Source organism: Orycteropus afer, unplaced genomic scaffold (genome assembly GCF_000298275.1).
Source record: "Orycteropus afer afer isolate SDZICR_OR568_19922 unplaced genomic scaffold, OryAfe1.0 scaffold00460, whole genome shotgun sequence".
Classification (NCBI taxonomy): domain Eukaryota; kingdom Metazoa; phylum Chordata; class Mammalia; order Tubulidentata; family Orycteropodidae; genus Orycteropus; species Orycteropus afer.
In genome coordinates, this window is record NW_006922047.1 from 776,350 (window position 1) to 791,355 (window position 15,006).

The 15,006-nt window shown below is 47.7% G+C and overlaps 1 protein-coding gene across 1 annotated transcript; it reads left to right on the forward strand.

Moving 5' to 3' along the window:
• Window positions 1-906: 906 nt before the first annotated feature.
• On the forward strand, window positions 907-12,709 carry ASF1B (anti-silencing function 1B histone chaperone). The gene is made up of 4 exons (XM_007954360.2): window positions 907-1,015; window positions 6,865-6,980; window positions 11,985-12,161; window positions 12,509-12,709. Exons 1-4 carry the CDS (start codon window positions 907-909, stop codon window positions 12,707-12,709), a joined length of 603 nt encoding a protein of 200 aa, XP_007952551.1.
• The last annotated feature ends 2,297 nt before the right edge of the window (window positions 12,710-15,006 follow it).

Consider the following 15,006-nt stretch of genomic DNA (forward strand, 5'->3'; position numbering starts at 1 on the left):
CAGTCCCGAGGACAGTCCAAGCGCAACGTGTTGTCGCCGCTCCGTGTCCCCTCAGGGCTGAATCAAACGTTCATAACGTTCACAACGGACTCCCCGGCGGCCAGACATGAAGGGCCAAGAGCTACTCAGTAAAGCTCCCGGTAACGCTCACCTGCTGACAGACACCGAAGCCACAAACGCGCCTCTTTTTCTTCAGACCCGACGCAACCACGCAGACGCCCGACATCCCCCCACATCCGGCTAATCCCCACAGCAGCTCTAGCTATCACGAGTCCCGCCCCGCGGTCAACCCAGCCAATAGCCTATTCACACCCACTCCCGCCTGCCAATCACCGCTGGTGCGAGCACCGCCTTTCCCGCCCTCTTCAGCGAGCGTCGCGCGCCCCCGCTCGGCCGTTGGCGGCGCTGCCCCCGAGGGATGCTTGGCCCAGAAGGGCGGAGCAAAGCGCGCGCCACGCTAGTGCGAGAATCCGTGGGATTGGCCAAGAGGAGCCCAGCGCTCTGTTCTCCGCCCACTCCCGCCCCCTGCGTCCGAGTCGGAGGCACTGGGGATTGGCTCCCCGGTGGGAATGGACGCTCAATGGAGCGAGGAGATAGTTCCGCCCCTTCGCGCTCGCCGGAGAGGGAGCTCGGTATATTGGGCCTGGAATGTTCCGCGCGCGCCGATCAGCGCTCCAGGATTGGCTGGGGGCGGGCTTGCGCCGCCGACGAGCGTTGGCGATGATTGGCTGGAGGGCGGAGCGGCTATTTGAAGGCGGCGCGCGAACGAGGTGCGTACTTTGGCCCGCGTAGAGGGGAGGCGGGAGCGGCCTTGGGAAACGCTGTCTATTGACCCACCGGACGCAGACTCTTATCTTGGCCTCGGTCCGGCCTCAGCCCTGGTACCAGCCCCAGCCCGGCGAGGTGATGGCCAAGGTGTCTGTGCTGAACGTGGCGGTGTTGGAGAATCCGAGCCCTTTCCACAGCCCCTTCCGGTTCGAGATCAGCTTCGAGTGCAATGAGGCCCTGGCGGACGGTGAGGCTGGGCCTGTGTGGAGACAACCCCCCCACGGCCAATCCCAACTTACCTTGGAGACACCCCCACGGTCAACCTCGACCTCCCCGTGAACACCCTCCCACGACCAACTCCGACCTCCCCCTGGAGACATCTCCCACTCCCATCAACCTTGACTTCCCCTTGGAGATGCCCCTGCAATACCAACACTAACTCCCCCCCTCCCGTTACCCTCCAACAGCCAACTCTGACCTCCCCATAAACATCCCCTCACAGCCAATTCTGAGCTCCCTGTAGAGACACCTCCCACCCCTGTCAACCTCGACCTCCCCATTAGGGCCTCTTCCAGTGCCAACCCTAACCTCCCCTTGAGGCCCACACACAGATAGCCAACCCTGACCTTGCCATGGAGACCCCACTCACAGCCAGCCCCAACTTTTTCATGGAGAACCCCTCATACACACTGTCCTGCTGCTTCCCTGTGGAGACATCCTTCTTTTTTGTTGTTTTTTTTTTTTTTTGGTGGTGCTCCTCCCAACCACCGATTTAAGTAGAGAGCTTCTCAGCCTCCATTCTTTCCTATGACAAGACACCTTCCAAGTCACTCCATTTCTGTAAAGCCAGACCCACTTTCAGCTACCCAATGGGATGAAATAGCCCACTCATCCCAACCCCCTGTGGCCAGACACTCTCAATTCATTTTTTTCCTGTAGAGACCCCAACCCCCTCATTTTCCCTGTGGAGACCTCTCCCCAAGCTCCCTTCCTTTTTCCCCAGTGGAGATGCCCCCTCAAAGTCACCTTCCTTTTCCTCCCTGAAGACTGTCTTCCCTGTGACAATACTTCAACTCACCCCATCTCCCCTAACAGCTAACATCTCCCCAACCTGCTAACATTTAAACCTCTTTCCTGCTCCCTACCCCCAACTTCTGCTTGTGCTCTCCATCCCAGAGCACACGCTCTAGAACCTGGCTTTTCTCCTGTTCCATCTGACCTAAACTCAAGCTTCACCTGGAGAGGGATGACCTGGCGACCAGACTTAAAGGGTAGCTTGTTACTCCCAAGCTCCTGTTCCCTCCACTCTGCTCGTCAGCTTAGATGAACACCCACCCACCCATCTGAGGGGTGGCATAGTCATATGCCAGACAGGTGTGAGCCGGTTCCCAGGGTTTGCCTGCCAGGTTCCAGCTGTCTTAACTGTAGCAATTCTTCCAGCACTTTTGATGGTCTGTCCTAGTCTGGGGGTGGGGGGACAGGCTGAGCTGAGACAGCGTCTGGCTTCAAACAGTCAACTGGGAGTCACAACCTTTTGTGCATCTTTTCCAAGGTGCTTTCATGAGTGTGCTTATAAGTCTGTATGACATGAAGGTAGATCAGGCTGTCATCTCACACATGAGAAAATAGGAGCCACAAAGAGTGAAAGACCTTTCAAGAAGAGGTCTATAAAAAACTAAAACCAAATGGCTATGGTTACCTAGGGAGCTTTGGCACAGCTAACAGGCAAGCCCTGCTTTCAGAAGGAAGTACTCTGTAAGACCACCTCTCTATTTGGCTATTAAAGGAGAAGGGGCAGCAGCTGAGGTGAGGCCCGGGTGCTTACTAGCACCTCTCAGTGGCAGGTGTGTGGTTTGCTCATAGAGCCTGCTGCTTGGATTAGCTTGTGGCTAGTTTGAACTGTGTGTGCCCTCTGCATGAGCCAATGGGTCAGTCTCCCCCTGGTGTCTCACACTCTTTTTTTAAATTAAGAAGTCCATTTGTGACTAACTATAGAGTAAGCTGAGTTAAATCCTTGCTGGAACAGGGCTGGGTGTAAATAAATAAATAAAGTGTAGAATGACACTGTGGAATAAGATTTAATTTTAAAGCCAGGAGGAGATGTAAGGAGCTAATAGGTTAAGGGATTCACAGTTCCCAGATGGCAGGAGATTGAGTTTCAATCAGCCTGTTTGTGCTCCTTGAATTAAAAATGATTGCATGGCCGTTATTTAGTGTTTTATTCCAAGGAAGTCCTTGCCCTTTGACTTTAGTAATCTGTTTATAGAATCGAGGCAGGAAAGGCTAAAGTCAACCTGCGGAGTTTTCTTTTTAAATAGAGGGAGTAGGATGACTTCTCTAAGGTCACACATCCAGTTTGTTGAAATGTTGGGATAAGAGCTTGTCTCTGAGTTCTGAGTCCAGGTTCTTTGTTTTTGCTCTTATTGTGGGGGTGAAGGAAAGAAAGAAAGCATTCCCTGCTTTAAAGGTAGACTATAAATAGGAAGGACCATACAATTTATTGCCAAATCAGGACCCTCAAAAGATGGGGGGATCCAAACTCAACTGCCTATGAATTGATTCAACTTATAGGGACCCCTTTTTGGGTTTCTGAGGCAATATCTCTATGGGAGTAGATTGCCCAGTCTTCCTTCTGAGGAGTCGCTTGTAGGTTTGAACCGCTAGCCTTCTGGTCAGCAGTCAAATGTCTTAACCATCATACCACCAGAGCTCCCAAAAGAGAGTAACCAAACCAAACACCCTACTGTCCACTTGATTTGATTCGAGTCATAGCGACCCCTCCTTGGGTTTCCAGAAGTAGACTGCCCAATCTTCCTTCTGAGGAGTGGCTGGTGGGTTTGAACTGCCAGCCTTCTGGTTGTGCTTAGGCACTACACCACCAGAGCTCCCAAAAGAGAGTAAAGGGGGCACTCTTAATTATGCTGGATGATGTTGTTGTTGTTATGTGCCATCAAGTTGGACCCAACTCATAGCGACCCCTCCTTGGGTTTCCGAGGCAGTATCACTACTGTAGATTGCTCTATCTTCCTTCTGAGGAGTGGCTGGTGAGTTTAAACTGCCAGCCTTCTGGTTAGCAGTCAAATGCCTTAGGCACTATGCTACCAGAGCTCCCAATTATGCCAGATAGTAGAACTATTAAGGAGCTATGGTGGCATAATGTCTAAGGCATTTGATTGCTGACCAGAAGGTTGATGGTTCAAAACCACCGGCCACTCCTGAGGAGGAAGATGGGGCAATCTACTTCTGTAAAGATTTACCTCCTCAGAAACTCAATGGGTATCGCTATGAGTCATAATTGACTCCATGGCAGTGAGTCAGTGAGTTTTTTGAGTTAGTAGAGCGGTTGTTCAGAAGAACTTAAGTTGGAAATCAAGACCTGGCCTGGAAATCCAGACTCTTTGGTTCTACCTCCTATGGCCTTTGGTGACTCTGACCTCCCACCTTGCCTTCTGCCTTTTCATGGCTTCCCACAAAGCAGAATCTGTTTCCTGCCTTCCAAACAAATGGAGTGGGCCTGTCTTAGAAGTCTCTTTGGTCCTGAGGAAATCTCAGTCAGTCTTTTCACCTCTCTGTGCTGCAGTTGAAATCTGACAAGCCATCCAACCCTTGGTCATTTAGCCAACCCCCATTTCTCAAGGGTTCTAAGCCCCTTTTGCTCACTCTTCTCTGTAACATCTGGAACTAGATATCTCCAAGGCATGGACCCACACTTAATAGGTTAGGTGTGTTTTCTCCCAGTTTAGTTGAGAAATTCAACTGACACTAGTTGAGTAAGTCATAGAAGCCAGATGTTCTGACCCAGGGCTCATATGCTGTGGTGAGGCCAAGGTTCATCTGTATAATTATAAAGAAAGTCAAAATGATAACACAGAAAAAGGCATACTAGGTATTGTTTTTTAAAAAACAACAACAGGAAACAGACTCCCCACGTAGTTCAACTATAATAATTTGTATTTGTTTGTAATCCTATTACTGGTTTTGTTTTAGTTTTTCTACATAGTGGAGGGGCATCTTGTGTGGGAGTTAGATTGTAATGTTAGGGCATAAAGACAAAACTTAATGCACTCACTTTGCCCTTGAAGTTTCCCATAAGGTTAAGTATACAGTGTTGCATGTGTACAATTGGGCATTTATGTCCTGTATTCAGTAGTTATATGTGTGTGTGCTGTGTATACTACTGTCCTATATTTGACTCCAAAGAAAGGTTATATTCAAAAATGAAACCATTTGTGGATGTCTCTGCTTAAAACGCTTCAGGAAATTTAAGGAGATCCAATTTGTAGACCGTTATTCTAGTCATCTTCTGCCTTCTGTAGACCATTTCATCAGCTTCTCTTACTCTTGAGTCAGTGTTTGTCTGTGGCCCTTGGTTAATTCCTCAGTTTCTTTCTGAACCAGGTTATGGGAGCCACTGCAGTCCACTTACTTCTGCAGTGTGTTTTCTCCTCCAGTCAGCATTCACATGGTTTTTGTTTAGGTTTCACCAACAGTGATTGACCTCAGCTAGACACCACTGAGTACCTGTGGTACAACCAAACCAAACCTACTGCCATCGAGTTGATTCTGACTGATAGCAACCTCTGTTGGGTCTCCAAAGCAGTAAATCTTTACAGACATAGATTGCCCTGTCTTGCTTCTGTGGAGTGGCTGGTGCATTTGAACCACCAACCTTCTGGTTAGTGGTCAAATACCTTAGCCACTAGGCCACCAGAGCTCCTTGTGGCCCAACCATAGCCCACTATTTTTGAATCTCTTTTCTGTCTCCTGAAGCACTTTAGGTAAATGTACACATAGGACCCTGCTGGTTATGGAGGAAAAGACCAGAAGGATATAGGTAATTATAGTAGGAAGGTGAGATCAGGACTAGCTTGTCTTTCTGTTCTAAAAATTTAATTCTAGTTGTATCACTACTTGTAACAAAAATAAGCCAATGAACTAAACTTCCTCTCTGCAAATAATAACATACTGGAGTTTGGCTGAATGAACCCTACTGAGCCAAAGTGTACCCATATCCCATAGGTCTATTAGGATTCCTGAGTAGAGGGCCTGGGTGAAAGTACATGGGGACAGAAAGCAGTGGCTGGAGGACAGGCTTGGGCTGTGGTGACAAACCTTTAGTTGGTGGCCCAGCATTGCTCACAGTTGGATGCTCTTGTATGAGGCTTGACCAAGGAGCAGGGCAGTGTCCAAGAGAATTTGCTTCCTGTGAAAATCAGCTCTTGTGAAACTCCAGCTGTTGGAGCTGTTGATTGTGCAATTTCAAAGAACCTAAAATAAGTTTTAGGTCTCATGCCAGGAGTCCCTGTACTAGCATGACCTTGCCCCTGGTACACTTGGACTCCTGTAAGAGGAAGTGGTCACCAGAACCACTTTGATGGATAGGCAAAGTCTCCGTACTGTCACCCATACATACTCAAGAATGGTACCCTTCTACTGCATGGGATGTCAGAGAGTTGGGGTTCAGAGGGTGACCCCAAAGTGCCATGTGGGTTGATGGTGGTGCCCTTACCTGAAAGTCCCTGGAGGAAGCATGATTTGGTGCTGGATCTGGAGGCCTGGGGATAGGCAGCTTTCCCAGTGGCCTTGCCTTCCCCTCCTGCCACTGCTCTCCTGCTGGATTGGAATCTGCTGCCCTGCCCCAGTTGTCGAGGGATCTACTCAGTTTGGTGGCACCGATCCCTGTGTGTGAAAGAGGATGCTACTTCCTGTCCCAGCACCCAGTGGGCAGGGCCCTGGAATGGCCCAACTCCTGTTGTTCCCTCCTTGGCATGCCTCAGTCACGTGGGTCTTAATTCAGCCTTTGCCATACGGTTTGCCCGTAGGTTCCCAGAGGCCCATTTCCCCCAGGTGCAGAGTCAAGGTCACCTGGCAAGGCTAGGCCCACGCATGAGATTGCACTTTGGGAAGTAGGGCTGCACGCCTGTGTTTAGGACTGCAGTGCCTGCTGCTTGGTGCTCAGAGGACAGCAGGTGTTTTGGGGAAATAACAGTCTTTTGATATATTAAAGACTTGTGCAAAATTAACAAGAGAAGACCCTTTCCCTACCTTCTGCTGTCAACCTATTTCAGTTCCTTAATACCCCACATGTCCTTGCAGACCTGGAGTGGAAGATCATTTACGTTGGCTCAGCTGAGAGTGAGGAGTTTGATCAGATCCTAGACTCGGTGCTGGTTGGCCCTGTCCCAGCCGGGAGACACATGTTTGTCTTTCAGGTAAGAAAGACGAGACCTTAGGTGGGTAGTCCATGACTCCTAGAAATGTCCTCTTTTTTCAATGACCAATGTTCAGGTTCAAAACTTGGCTCTTCCTCTTGAGACTGTAGAAGAGAGCTTTCCTGATCTGTAAACTGCCTATTTGGCAACTCTAAACTTTTAGAGGTCTCAGGAACTTCACACACCTTCCTCACCTCTACCTCTGTGTTAAATCTGTTACCTAGAGTCCCTGATTTAACTCCTGGATCACTCTTACCAAGCATCACCTGGCTTGTCAGAAATATAGGGTATAAGCTCCTCAGGTGACCTTTTGCCCACTCAAGTTTGAGAGTAGCTCAGATCCATTCACTTTATTACTGTGCCCATCACATCTCCTAACCCCCTTACCTGCCCTGTATCCTATCTGCCACCAAGCCCCATCTCTACTCCGTGACCTGGGCCAGCTTCCTGGGCATGCAACTCATGTCATCACACAGGGCCCCATGTTGTTGTTGTTGTCATGTGCCATCGAGTCGGCCCCCAACTCATAGCAACCCCTCCTTGGGTTTCCGAGGCAGTATCTCTACGGAAGTAGACTGCCCAACCTTCGTTCCAAGGAGTGGCTGGTGGGTTTGAACCGCCAGCCTTCTGGTTACCAGTCAAGTGCCTTAGGCACTATGCTACCAGAGAGCCTACAGGCCCCCATATTCAATTTAATTCTGTGCTGTTACTGTTTTTTAATCTTTTAAAAATTTTTATTGTGATTTGGGTGAAAGTTTACAGAGCAAATTGATCTTCCATACAGCATTTCACATACACTTTGTCTCATGACATTGACTTCCATTTTCCACAATGCAACAGCTCTCCTCCCACTTCTCCCCATAGCCACCTCTTCACTGTGTCCTTCCCTACCATGCCCTCCTGCCCCTGAGCTATCTCCGTGTATATATACAGCCCTTCTGTTGTCCCATAATTGACCTCTCCAAGGAGTGTATCTACCTAATGTAAATGTTCACCTCATATCCTTGTCTTTTGTTTGTCTGGAAGCCACAAGAGTGGGTTCAATTCCAGACCTGAAGGGGAGCTAGGGGCCATAGTCTCGGGGATCTCACCATTGTGATTTGGGTGAAAGTTTACAGAGCAAATTCACTTTCCATACAGCAGCTCACATATACTTTGTCTCATGACATTGACTGAAATTTCCCCTAATGTAACAACTCACTTCCCACGTCTTCCCCCCATAGCCACCTTTTCCCTGTGTCCTTCCCTCCCATGCCCTTCTGCCCCTTGAGCTATCTCCCTGTGTATACACAGTTCTTCTTTGATCTCATGATCAGTCTCTCCAAGGAGTGCATCTACCTAATGTAAATGTTCACCTCATATGCCTGTCTTTTGTTTGGCTGGAATCCACAGGAGTGGGCTCAATTCCAGATGTGAAAGGCAGCTAGGGGCCATAGTCTCAGGGGTTCCACCAGCCTCTATCAGACAAGCAAACCTGGTCTTTTTTTTTTTTTTTAATGATCTTGAGTTTTGTTTCACATTGTTCTCCCACTCTATCCAGGATCTCCTACATAGATCCCCCTCTGTGTAGTTGACAGTGGTAGCCAGGTATCATATAGTTCTTCTCATCTCATAGTCATATAGTCTGAGGATCATGTAATGTACCAGTCACTTGGACTAATTGTTTCCATGGTGTCTTTGGTTTTTCTTCATTCTTCTTTGCTGTGGACAAGGAGAGACCCATTGTAGCATCTAAGTGGCTGCTTGCAAGCTTTTAAGATCCTGGTCACTACTTGCCAAAGTAGGATGTAGAACAATATTTTTGTGTAGTATGTTATGCCAATTGAGCTTGATGTCCACTGAGACCATGGTCCTGAGCCCACAGGTCCAAGTACTTAATCCCTCTGAGTAGCTGGCTGTGACCAAGAAGTAACTACAACCTTGTCCCTTGTCAGCTCTACTATATACCTTGGGATTCTTACAGAACGTACAATTATACTTGTAGAAACACTGTCTGCCAACCCTATACATGGTCATGGGCACACTTCTGCCTGAATAGACATACCTAATCGATCATTCTGTCCACCCATCTATCCACTCGTAGATCAGTGTTTGCAGTTATTAACAACATGGTACTGTGTGTGCAAAAGAGTTCATCTTTGTTGTCTGTACCTCCCATGTACCTCTCTATGTCTTCCTCTTCCTCAGTGCCACTGTGTTGATCACTCACATTTGGTATATTGCCCTTTTCTTCACCCAAATCAATACTTATCTCTGCCTGTCTAGCAATGTTCCCTCCTCTCCCCTCCTACCCTGGTAACCAACAAAAAAAATTTCCTTCCATGTATAAACCTTTCCTTGACTTTTTACAATAATGGACTAATACAATATTTGCCCTTCTGTGATTGACTTATTTCACTCAGCACAATGTTCTTCAAGTTCATCCATGTTATGCAGTGTTTTGCAGATTCTCCATTATTCTTTAGGGTTGCATAGTATTCCATTGTGTATATATACCATAGTTTGGTTATCCATTCTTCTGTTGATAGGCACCTAGGTTGTTTCCATCTTTTGGCTATTGTAAATAGTGCTGCAATGAACATGGGGTATGTATATATATATATATATATATCTGTTCTTGTCCTGGCTCTCACTTCTTTAGGATATATACCTAGTAATAGCATTGCTGGGTTAAATGGTATTTCTAATTCCAACTTTTGAAGGAATCACCATACTGCTTTCCACAATGGTTGTATCATTTTACAGGCCCACCAGCAGTGTATGAGAGTCAAAGTCTCTTCACATCCTCACCAGCATTTGTTATTTTCTGTCTTGTTAAACTTTTCTACTAGTGCTGGAGCAAGATGGTACCTCATTGTTGTTTTGATTTGCATCTCTCTAATGGCTAATGACAGAGCTTTTTCTTACATATATAATTATCTTAGTTATCTGTTGTTGTTGTTGTTGTTATGTGCCGTCGAGTCGGCCCCGACTCATAGCGACCCCTCCTTGGGTTTCCGAGGCAGTATCACTACGGAAGTAGGATTGCCCAACCTTCCTTCCAAGGAGTGGCTGGTGGGTTTGAACCGCCAGCCTTCTGGTTAGCAGTCAAGTGCTTTAGCCACTATGCTACCAGAGCTCCTTCTTAGTTATCTAGTGCTGCTATAAAAAATACCACAAGTGAGTGACTGTTGCTATTATTAGATGCTATCGAGTCGGCTCTAACTTATAGCAACCCTACATACAACAGAACAAAACAATGCCTGGTCTTACGCCATCCCCACAATTTTTGCTATACTTGAGCCCATCATTGCTGCCAATGTGTCAATCCATCTCATTGAGGGTCTTCCCCTATTTTCACTGACCCTCCATTTTACCAAGCATGATATCCTGATATCCTTCTCCAGGGAATGCTCCCTTCTGACACATGAACAAAGTAGGTGAGATGAAGTCTGCCCATTCTCACTTCTGAAGAGCATTCCAGCTATACTTCTTCCAGGACAGATTTGTTTATTCTTCTGGAAGTCTGTGGTATTTTCAGTATTTTCGCCAAAACAATTCAAAGGCATCAGCTTTTCTTCTGTCTTCCTTATTCATGTCCATCTTTCACATGCATATGAGGCGATTGAAAATGCCATGGCTTGGGTCAGATGCACCTTAGTCTTCAAAAATGACATCTTTGCTCCTTAACTCTTTAATGCAGTCTTTTGCAGCAGATTTGCCCAGTGCAGTACGACATCTGATTTCTTGACTTTTGACAAATTTATTTTCTCACAGTTTAGGAGGCTAGAAGTCTTACATCAGGGGGCTAGCTCTAGGGGAAGGCTTTTTCTGGACTCTGGAGGAAGGGCCTTGTCTCTTCTGCTTCTGTTCCTGGGCACTCTTCCTATGGCTTGGCATTTGTCTTCCTCAGTCTCAAAAGAAAATGGACTTGAGACTCACCCTGCACTAATCCTGACTCATTGACACAACAAAGACAACCTATTCCCAAATGGAATTATAACCACAGGCATACAGGTTACGAATTACAACACATATTTTTTGGGGACAAAAATAACGATATTTTTTTTGTTGTTATTATTGAAAATATACACAATAGAACATATACCAACCATTTCTACAGGTATAATTCAGTGACTGATTACATTCTTCCAGTTGTGCAACCATTCTCACCCCCCCTTTCTGAGCTGTTCCTTCCCCATTCACGTAAACTAACTGTCCCATAAATTTCCTATCTTATCCTCCAAGTTGCTGGTGTCAGTTTGATCCCATAGATAGATCTTCGAAGAGCACCATGCTCAGAGCACATGTTCTTTACAAGTGAAGCTAAACTATTACTGGTTTTAAGACGATTTCAGGGGATATTTTTGATTTGAGGTTTAAAGATTGATATCAGGGCAGTAGTTTTGGGGGTTGTTTGCAGTGTCTTAATTTTTTAACAAGGAGCCCTTCATCTTAATTTTGCACTGGGCCCCACAAATTATATTGCCAGATCCGTGTATAACAACACATCTCAAGTCTGTTTCTTTGGTCCCTCTTCACTGCCAGGTCCCAAGATGACTGCTGTAGCCTGTCAGCCAGTCTCCCTCTCATCCCATCAGCACATAAAGCCAGAATCTTCTTTTCAGACACAATTCTGACATGGCACTCACTTGCTAAACATTTTGCTTTCCCAAACTCTTAACTCACCAGCAAACCCAGTGTGGTCTGGTCCCTGCTGCTCACCTGTTCAGCTTCATCTTACGCCACCTTCCCTTTGCTTATTGCCCTCTAGGGCCATACTGAGCAGCTTACTGATACCTCAGGACCTCTGCTGGGAACATCTGGTAAACACTCTGGGTACCTATCACATTAAAAATTTTACAGTCATTTGTACAGTTGATTCTCTGTTTTCTTCCTTACATTGCAAACTTCTGAGGGCAGAGATCATACTTTTTGGTCAGTAAATCTGTTTTCAGGAATCATTGTTACCACTGGTGAAGGGGTCACTGTTGCACACTGATGTCCAGGATGTGTTTCTTCTAGGCTGATGCCCCCAACCCATCCCTCATCCCTGAGACCGATGCTGTGGGTGTGACCGTGGTCCTCATCACTTGCACCTACCATGGACAGGAGTTCATCCGTGTGGGCTACTACGTCAACAATGAGTACCCTAACCCTGAGCTGCGGGAGAACCCACCACAGAAGCCAGACTTTTCTCAGGTAGGGCCTGTCTCTGCACTTTCTGCTTCAGACAGGTGGCCCCTCCACAATAGGGGAGGTGAGTCATTACAATTGGGAGCCAAAGTCATTGCTTAAAGTTTTTAGTCATGCTTAGTTCTTGCTGGGCCAGACCAGGGAAGAGAGTATCTTTGTTTCCAGAGACATGCCTTAGAACTCAGAGTAGATAGTCCTAAGTGGTGGCACAAGGCCTTGGATTTCTTTACATGGTTGGTGGGATAAGCAAGTTCTGTTCTTCCTGGACTTGGGGCAGCCACTGGGGTTGTCCTGGCTGTGGGGGAGTAATGAGGGACACATGACAAGGCTTGACTCTCCTCTTCCTGCCCCAGCTCCAGCGGAACATCTTGGCTTCCAACCCTCGGGTGACCCGCTTCCACATCAACTGGGATAACACAGACAGGGAAGCTATCGAAAACCAGGACCTTTCTTTGAGCAGCAGCCTCCCCCTCAGCTGCACTCCTGTCAAAGGCCTGGGCCTCCCTGGCTGCATCCCCAGCCTCCTCCCTGAGAACTCAATGGATTGCATCTAACTGTGGGAACTCAGGCCCTGGTTGGGCTCAGCCAGGACCACAGCTAGTCTCCTGACACATCTGGAGCAAGGGCACCCTGGCCTCCCAGAGAACCATGTGGGCCATTTGGAGGACTTTGGGCCTGTTACCTACATCAAACCAGTCAGACTGGGCCCTGAGAAAAGAACAGGTCTTCTTTCCCTGCCCAGAAGAATCATCTCACACTGACTCCACAGGCCCGTAAGAAGCAGGTACTCAGTTCTTCTTTCTGCATCCTTTCTCTCTTCCACACACTATAAATTCACCTGGAGGCCGTTGTGGTCCCTTGAGTATCATTACCCCAAAGCTGCTTCCCACAGACCTCCCTGGCCTGCCTCTGAGGCTTTCTTGGTCAATGTCTGGCAAGGTTCCAGCCCTGTTGGGTCAAAGGCTGTGCCATTCTTTCTCCTTCCCAAACATTTAAACAGATCCCCCAGCTTTCTGGTTAGGAGGTGAACTTGGGTACAGTGTCTTTCTAGGATTTTCAGTTCTCAACCCAGCAGCCCCTGGAAAACACTGCTTCCAAAGTGTGATCTGCTGGTGCCTCTCCTTTCAGTCACAGCACCTTCCTGTTACCTCCTAACTGGACCTGGTGTTCCCTAGAGACTTGAATGGTGGGGAGGTGGCATGATGGAAGAGTCTGCTGTGCTCTGGCTGTCTTGGTGTCAGCATCAAGGCCCCTCTGGCAGCTTTGATTTACCCTCTGCCAAGACCTCTTGCTGTAATGGGCCACAGTGAGTGTGGGCAAGGGAAGCTGTCAGGAGCCTGAAAATCTTTCCCCCTTGAATTTGCTGCCCCCGTCCACCTCCCCAGCCCTCCTCCCACCCCATCCCCTCAATGCTATGTGGATGCTGTTGTGATTACAGTTTGTATATTAAAAGGTTTTTATATTTAAAAATATAAAATTTTGGTTTTGTTCTAAAAATAAAAAGCACTTCATTGAGACTGATTGTTTCTATTGTGTCTCAGGTGGGTGGAGGCAGCTCCATCCACCTGCCTTCCTAACAGTGGAGGTGTCTCTTCCCCTGTTGGGTACATTGACTGCCCTTGTTCCTGTGCTTAAGGAACTCTGGTGGCATAGTGCCTAAGCCATTTGACTGCTAACTAGAAGGCTGGCAGTTCAAACCCACCAGCCACTCCATGGAAGGAAGACTGGGCAGTCTACTCCCGTAAAGATTTACCGCCTTGGAAACCCAAAGCAGGTAGCTGAGTCAGAATCAACTCAATGACAATGAGTTTTTTTGTTGTTGTTCCCTTGCTTGACTTCTTAGTCATTTTACTTGGTTGTATAGTTGTACTCCAGACTCAGCTTTGGGGAGAGTGTTTTCTTTGTCAGATCTTGAGCACACCAGCTGTTCTAGAGATAAGAGATGACCAGTGATTTCAGACTTTGACCATGGTCCACAGGATCACATTAACTTTCACATCATGATCTCCAAGTACATATACAAAGCCACACTTTTATTAAATGTTACTTAACCTTAATATGTAACTCCACAGCCTGAAGTAGAGTGTTTGGCTGGCCCCCCTTTTCCCATTATTTCACAAGGAAGCCTAAACCCTCCCTCCCTGGGACTGCTGGTTGGCCTGGGAGCAAGGGTGCAGACAGCTGCATGGAGTTAGTGCAAGTGATTAAGCAGAGCTTTGAGTCGGCTTGTAGCCTTGAGACTGGACTAGCCCATCCAAGTCAGGGAGAGCTGGTAGGTCCAGGCTTTGGCCCCTTTTCGCACCTCCTGTCAGTCTTAACTAAGATGATTTGGCAACGTCTAGAGACTTGGTTGTAGGTAGTTGGGGCAGGAGAGAGTAGTGTATGCTACAGGCATCTAGTGGGTAGAAGCCAAGGATACTGTTTAACACCCTGCATTGCACAGGACAGCCCCCATCACAAAGCATTGTCCCTCCCCACATTCCAGTTGGGCAGGGTTGGTAAACACTGCAGTACCACTATCCTCTGACTGTGTGTGTCTTAAATAGGCATCCTTAAGAACGTGCGGCCAGGGACCTGGCTGTGCTCCCGATTCCTCATCTGTAAAATGGGGATAATAGTGCCTACATGGTAAGGATGTTGTGCCAAGTAATGTAGTGAATGCGTGCCAATTCTTTCTACTGGTATGAGCCCAGGGTGAGCGCCCCTCCCAGCCACCCCTTGTTCCGGAGGCCCAGCATCCTTCTAAAGCTCCTACTGTGGCTGGAGGCGACTCCAGGCCGCCCAGCCACTACTGCCCAGAGCCAGGCCTTATGAATGACGGCAGACGGCGGCCCGCCGACCTCTGACCCCC